General features: G+C 63.0%; 1 protein-coding gene across 1 annotated transcript; it reads right to left on the bottom strand.

Annotated features, from left to right (window-relative positions):
• Window positions 1-1,926: 1,926 nt before the first annotated feature.
• Window positions 1,927-4,768, bottom strand: LOC121103031 (uterocalin-like). The gene is made up of 4 exons (XM_040631365.1): window positions 4,336-4,768; window positions 3,672-3,782; window positions 2,071-2,172; window positions 1,927-1,985 (listed from the first exon to the last, which is right to left on the bottom strand). The coding sequence occupies exons 1-4, from the start codon at window positions 4,766-4,768 to the stop codon at window positions 1,927-1,929; spliced, it is 705 nt and encodes a 234-aa protein (XP_040487299.1).
• Between the last annotated feature and the right edge of the window lie 2,572 nt (window positions 4,769-7,340).

Genomic DNA, 7,340 nt, shown 5'->3' with positions numbered 1-7,340 from the left:
GACAGGTTCCTTCACCCTTCCTGCCCCCTTCCCCGTGCATGGGCAGGGCATTCGAGTTGCGGGGGCAAGATGCACTGGGCCTGTCCTGGAGGGTAGCAGGCGGCAGGGCTGGGGGCTCCGGGGTAAGAGCAGTTTGGCTGGCATGAGGAGGAGCGAGGAGACCAGGCGCTCCCAGACCGTGATCCAGACAGGTGTCGCAGGGTGGGCCAGGGGTTGGCGCTGCCCCAGGATGAGGGCTGGTGGGAGAAGGATGCAGAGGTGGGACACAGGAACAGCTGGGGCTCCGGGGAGCCAAGGAGAAGGAAGTCGTGTTGCTCCTGGATGGGGGAAGCCAGAGAGGATAGGGTTGTTGAACTGCTGGGGACCCGAGGCCCGGGGGCCATGAGACGGGCAGCCACCCCATGGCTGGGGCCAAGGACGTGGCTCCACTCCTAGGTCTTGCTGGAACAGACGAGCTGGAAGGGCCCTTGGGGGGTACAGGTGGGGACGTGGGCTTCTGATGGGGGATGTTAGGGTGGGCACCCGACGGCTGGGCAGTGCGGAGGGAGTCAGGCAGGGAGGGCTCCTGGGTGCTGGGGATGGCCTGGGGGTGGGTCCCAGGGCCTGGGACTCTCATCCCAAATGTAGGGGTGGGAGGTCTCCCTCTTCTGACTGGGGGATAGCACAGCCAGCTCCCCTTCACCCAAGGCTGACGCAGGCCTTGGTGCTGGACGGTATGGCCTGCCCCGAGTGACTCCCTCGAGGGACCCTTGGCTGCCGGCAAGAACCCCCTGGTCTGGGATGGGGGTGGGCTTGATGGGTGGCTCAGAGGTGGTGGCCCTGGGGGAGGACAGGGGCCTGTCTGCTGTGGGGCAGGGAGCCTCCGTGCAGCTGGGCGCCAGTGGAGGGGAGCCTGGGGGACTTAGGTGTGCATCAGAGGGGCTGCGGGCGTGCACCTGCCGGGCCTGCATGACTCAGGAAGGAGGAAGATGCAGTGGTCAGCGTCCCCTGCTGCCTGCCCAGTGGCTGTCCCTGCCCCCAGGGCCTCAGACACTGTCATTTAGCAGAGACACCGGTGTATGTGGCCAGAAGGGCCTCCTAAGCCGGGACCAACCTGGATTGGCGCTGCTGGCTGTCTCTGTCCCCATGAGCTCTGCTTCTGTCCCCACGGGGTGGGAAGCCCCAGGACTGAGGGGTCCAGCTGGCCCTGGGGTCTGGCCTCGCTGACTCCCTGCGTTGTGTGCGGCTGTCCCTTCTGAATGGCACCCCGGGGAACCTCTAGCATCTTCCTCCCACCGTGTGAACGTGAGCCTGCGCTGAGCTCGGCTCACCAGGAGGGGAGGGTCCACATCTCTCTGACCCCCGCAGCCTTGGCCCCCTGTGGTCACCAGCCAGAGCACCACCACAGAGCACACTAGGTCTAGGGGCAGCAATCATTTATTGGACACAGCAGGAAAAGTCTCCAGGAAGGGGGGGCTTCCTGGGGGGATGGGAGTGGTTGAAGGGCTCCTCAGGTCAACTATGAACTATTTGTCCTTTGAGGGGGCTGCTCCTGTGAGCGATAGGCGGCAGGGTGGGTGCCGGGGTGGGGGCAGATGGGCCAGATCCCTCGCTGCCCTGGGCTCTGCCCCTGGGTTGGCGACTGGGGAGGTCTGTCCGCAAGCAGGACCTAACCCCCGGTCGGCTCTGCCGTACCTCTCCTCCAGCCTGGCCCTCAGCCTCTCGGCAGGCCCCCCGGCGCCCCAGGCTGGCCCTGCTCCCATCAGTGTGTGGGGGACCCTGCAGGCAGCCCCAGCCTGGTCCTGCCCAGCAGAGCCAGCAATTTGAATCTCCGTGCCGTCCGCCCCCAGCTGCACCGACGGCTGCCATAGTGGCTGCTCTGTGTGGAGCAGCACCTGCCCCTCACCCCCCGGCCTCGGCGGCCCCCGTGCCACAGCCCCTGCAGGGTCAGAGGTCACTCACCTGGGCCCAGGGGCCTGCCTGCTGTCGGGCACGCAAGCAGCGATCTGTGAAGAGGGGCGTGGGTTGCTGAGCGGGGGTCTGAGCTGCGCCCTTCCGGCCTCCGGGGCGGGGATGAGGGCGGGCGCATACCCGTTCGGGTCAGGTTGATGATGTTGGTCGGACTTATCCTGGGGCTTTTGCAGTAATTCTGAAATATTTGCATGATGTCCCAGCTCACAGTAGGGGTCTCACCTGCAGACAGAGCAATGGGGGCCGTCCCTCCGGCAGATCATTTGGGACAACGGGCAGTGGGGTTCTGGGAGCTTGGAGACGACCCTGGATTTTCAGGCTGCAGGCACGGCTGTGGGGACAAGCTGCTGTGACCAGAGTGGGAGGGGTGTGCCCAGAGGGCCCCATGCCAGACCGGAGAGGAGGCAGGGGGCCCCCAGAGAGCTACCCTGGCCCTTGGGTGGGGTCCAGCCCATCCTCTGGGCCCCCGTCCTTGCTGTTCCCGGCCAGGATTCCTTTGTTCACTGCACGTCGTGTTACGGGGCCGGTGTCGAGGAGCATCTGTGGGTGTCTGGTTCTCGGGCTTGTTTAAAGGCCAGCAGGTCGACACAGCCGTGTTTGGGAAGTACCGTGGGGACACAGGTGAAAGCTGGCCGCCGCCTGCCCTGCCACCCCAGCCCCAAGAGCCCACCGCCTACAAAGCAGAAGCGAGTAGCTGGAGGCGGTGGTGGTGCCTGCCTGGCTAGTTGGCTGCTCCTCGCCCTCCCCGGACATCGCTCTGTCCCGGGGTCGGCATTCTGTGCCCCCTGCACGCTGAGTGCTGAGCTGAGCTCTCGGCTTGGTGCGGCCAGTGGCTCCTGGACGTTTGGACTCACCCCACCGGCCCTGCAGGTCTGGGGGCTCAAACTGGGGCTGTGCACTAAGTTAGATTGTCTTCATGCTCCCTGTGTGGCTGGATTGGGTCCCCTGAAAGGTGTGGGCAAATCCTTGTCCCCAGAACTTGGGAATGGGACCTGGTTTAGAAGCAGGAGCTTTGCAAGGTGTGGGGAGGGTCTTAGGACGAGGAGGTAATGCTGGGTTCAGGATGGGCAGGAAAACCAGTGACAAATGTTCTTTTAAGGGAAAGGGAAAGGAGGTTTGAGAACAGAGGAGAAGCTCTGTGGGGCCGGAGGCAGAGCTCAGGGACGCCCGGGGCCCCAGGGGCTGGAAGGGGCAGGAGCCGCCGCCTCCGGAGGGAGCTGCGCTGCTGCTGACCCTCGCTCACCTCTGGAAGCTCTGACCAGTGAGGCCCAACCAACAGCCCTTAACTCAGCCCGAGTGAGGTCGCCAGCCTGTTTCCTAAATATGATAGTTTGCCCGGCCACGTGTCTGGATGTCACGCCCAGGGCGCCGTGGTCCCTGATGACAGCAGGGAGGGGTCACAGCTAACCCACAGAGCCCCTTCTCTTACCTGCTTTTCTAGTTGGTGGGTCTCTGTGGTCCTGGTGGCCTCGGGGAAGCAGATGCTTCCATACCACGGGGGCCCGCCGGCAGGACCGCGAGGCCTCGGCTCAGGTGGGAGGGGCACACGCATGGGTTTTCTCTAGTTTACTGTCCGTGACGCTGGAGGAGGCTTACCTGAGCCGCTGGCATGTGAGGTCTCCGCTGTTGGCCTAGCACCTTACTACTTTGCTGTCCCCCGCGACCCCACTGCCGCCAGAGTCCCACCTGTGTCCTGCTGGCTGGGGGAGGTGGGCAGTTACCGAGGACGTTCACCGCCACCGTCTCCTTCCCGTGCCAGCTGTTGTGGATGCAGAAGATGAGGAAATGAGAGGGGTCCACCTCCTCCAGGAAGATCGTGTTGTGGCCAGCATCTGCGAATCCCGGGGGTGGGGTGGGAGGCGGGCGTGCAGGGCTCTCCACGGCGCCGGAACTGGGCCCCGGGAGCCCTCCTGTCCCTCCATGGCCTTAGACAACTTGGTGCTCGTGAGCAGTCGGGCCCCAGGAAGGGGCAGGACCGGGTGTGGGCTCCCGGGCTTCCCAGACACCCACTGCTGGGGACCCTTCTGGGTACTGAAGCCAGCCGGGGACACTCCTGTGAGATGGTGTCCTGGCAGGTGAGCTCCTGGCCACACGCTGCTGGGACTCCCAGGGACTCCACGCTTGCAGGCTGGATGATGCTGACTGTTCATACTTACATTTCAGCACGTACTGAAATTTCCTTTTTATTTGTCATCATTATAATCGGGACACGTACCCTGTATCCTGGAAGAAGATGAGATTCCTTGGGACCCTGTGTCCAGAAGACGTGCCCACGGAGCCCCTCGGTGGGACTGGGTGGGTCTTGGCCACGCTGCATGTAGGACATGTGTCCTGTCCCCGGCCAGTGAGCCCCGGCCCTGCCCTGCGTCACCGTGTCCCCCGCACCCTCCAGTGTCTGGGAGGTGGCCGTGAGGCCGACCGGGGACAGGGCATGGGGCTCCCCTGGACCTTGGCGCCGTCTGGCACCCTCTGCCCGGAACTCTATGGTCTTGAGGCTTATGTGGATTTTGTGGACAAGGAACATGTCTGCATCCTTCCGTAGGAGTTTTGGTTCGTCGGAAGCCTGGGCTATTGAGAACCAGTCGCCGTTGACCTGCCGAGTAGAGGTGGGTGTGCTGGCACGGGAGAGGGTGCAGCCGGGGCTGGAGGGTGCCCGGCCATGTCCCCCTCCCGCCGCCCCCAGCTGCCACCTCCTCCCACTCCGGACGCCCGCGGCAGCTACCAGATTCTCACGGATGCTGGGGTCCCGGGCGCCCGTGTGCAGGGCGTGGGGGCCCCCGAGCAGAGCTAGCAGCACCAGCAGCAGCAGGGTGTTCATGGTGACGCAGCAGTGACCGAGGGATGACCGGCAGCACCTCGGGCATCCAGAGCCTGTGATGCTGGCCCTTTTGTGCCCTGCCAGGAGGGAGTTCCTGCCCGTGGCCGGCTGTCACGGGTTCCTCCTGCTGGCCACAATGACCCTCTATTTGTTGACACTACTGCCAACAATGGCCACTTGGCCATTTGTCCACAAAGCCCCTGCCCGACACATGCTGGCAGTCATGCCCTTTCCCAGAACCACGACCGTGTACCTGGGTTGCTTCCAGGATCCCCCCTGGGCGCCAAACTCCAGTCATCGAGTCACGGAGCTCCTTCTGACGCAGCAGCCCTGGGTGGCCGTGATGTCTCCTCGTGAGAGCCGCCCATACGGTTGAGTGCTTGGCCGTGGTGTCCGGGGACTTGGCAGGGGAACCGAGGAAGGTGGAGACCAGATGCCCTGTGCTGCCTCGCCAGGTTGGGGACCGTGGCAGCTCTGTGGAATGGCCTTGCTGCCAGGCGCCTCTCTTGGAACCGCCCATCTGGGCAGAGCAAAGCGAGGGCTGGGGCCCAGGAGAGCGGGAATGGGCTGAGGGCAGCGGGCTGAGCCGGAGTGCCTCCCGTCTCCACTCCGTCCTGTTTCCAGAGCCTCCCTGCTGCAGGGTGATCTGAGCTGGGCCAAATTCAGCAGCTCAGAGACCCCCAGGGCCCTCGGGAACAGGGCAGGCCAATGCAAGTGCAGGTTACAGTGTCCCCCTCGGGCCGGGGCCCTCAGGTCCTGAGCCCCCGTGTCCTCAGTGTCTATGTGGCAGTGACCACTCTGCCTGCCTGCCCGCCCACTTCTTGGCTGCAGGACTCCTCGGAGGTGCTCCCGGGAGGTCTCCCCCTCCCCCACTGCTGCCAGGTGCCTGCACCCCCACTGAGGCCGGGTCGTGGTGCTGTGTCCTCATGCCTGCCCCTGCCCCCTGTGGTCTGTGCTCACGACGGTGATGCCACGTGGATATCAGAACCGGACGAGGACGGTTACAAGGAAGGAAACGTTACCAGTCACATTCAGGATATCAGAAAACCCCAGCAGTCCATGGAAAGGGTGATGTGTTAAGGCTTTGAGGGCTTGACCCAGAAATGCAAGGCTGGTCATTGAGAATCAACGTATTTCAAGCGCAGAGTGGCGGAAAAGACAGCATGAACGTCATGGTAGCGGCAGGAAAAGCACTGGGTGAGACTTGGCAATATTTGTGGTAAAAATTCACACCGCCGTTGACCCAGAAGGGAACTGATCTGTTTGAAGGGAGGTTGCCACATTCCTCCAACAGTCCTGCCTCAGTGTGAAGATGGAAGCTTCCCTCGCAGGACCGCGGACGCTGTCCCCATTGCTGTCGGACATGGCACCGGCCCTTCCGTGCAGGGACGGGAGGGAGCCCGGGCGAAAGGTTGACAAGGAGTGTTACCAAGGTCATGGGTAGATCACTGCTGATCCGTTCGCCACGTTGGCGAGCTCCGGGAGGCAAGTGGCCGCAGATCCGTACATCAAAGGCACTGTTGCTGTGTGAGCAATCATAGGGTGGGAGACTGAAGAGACCTCATTTGCAATTCAGAAAAAAAATCAGGTAGCCAGAGATCAATCCCACAAAAAAATTGTGCAGACCCTGTGCCCGGAAAACTATCAACCAGGATGGAGATATTTAGATGAACTGAGCAAATCCCGCACCACGTAGAGGGGTTAGAAGTCTCGCTACTGTAGTGTCCGCTCTCTCCCTGGGCTCAGCAGGATCCTAGTCAGAATCCCCACGGGCTGCGTGGCGTGTGGCCCCCACGTGCCGAGACCCTCCCACAGCTCAGTTTGGTGGGACTGCCTCTGGCCGACTTGTGTTCTTACCGCAGAGTTTCGGTAATGAAGCCAGTGTGGTATCGGTGCAGAGCTGAAGAAGAAACACGCCCTCCCACGTAGGGGCCCTGCAGAGAAATGGAGTACAAGACAGTGTTTTGAAGACTGGGCGCTGGATGCCCTCCAGGACGAGAATGGGCGTGAGCCTGCCTCACGCCCACACAAAAGTAAGCCCCGGCAGGGTGCTGAGTGCTGTCCCGCCCCCGAGCTGGGCGCAAGTTCTGTCCCTGGGACCTCAGAATGTGACCTTCTTTGAGATTGGGTCTTTCTGGGTTTAATCAAGTTGGGAGGACGGCACTAGGGTGGCCAACCCAGTGTGACTGACGTCTTTATGAAGGGGCAGTTTGGGCACAGACGCTTGGAAGACGGCGAGAGGACCACCACGGGACGAAAGACGGAGCAGAGGTTGGGCGATGTGTCCGCAAGCCAGGCCGTGCGGCCAGCCCCAGAGCTGGGTGGATCCGGAAGGACCAGTCTCCCCTGGAGCCTCCAGAGGGAGTGCGGCCCCGTGACTGCAGATGGGGGCCTTCGGGCCTCAGAATGGGGGGAGCACAGCTCTTGGGTGTTTCTGCCCTGTCCGTGACCCTTTGTTACAGCAGCTGCAGGACGGGGGTCAAGTCCCAGCGGGAACAGGTGGCGTGCCCGGAGGGCGATCTGCGGAGTTCAGGGAAGGGCCTGAGGCAGAGGTGTGGGAGGGTGGGGAGAG

This window comes from Ursus maritimus, unplaced genomic scaffold (genome assembly GCF_017311325.1).
Source record: "Ursus maritimus isolate PB19 unplaced genomic scaffold, ASM1731132v1 scaffold_17, whole genome shotgun sequence".
Classification (NCBI taxonomy): Eukaryota; Metazoa; Chordata; class Mammalia; order Carnivora; family Ursidae; genus Ursus; species Ursus maritimus.
The sequence above is the reverse complement of the archived record's forward strand: the minus strand, read 5'-3'. Positions and strand labels throughout refer to the sequence as shown.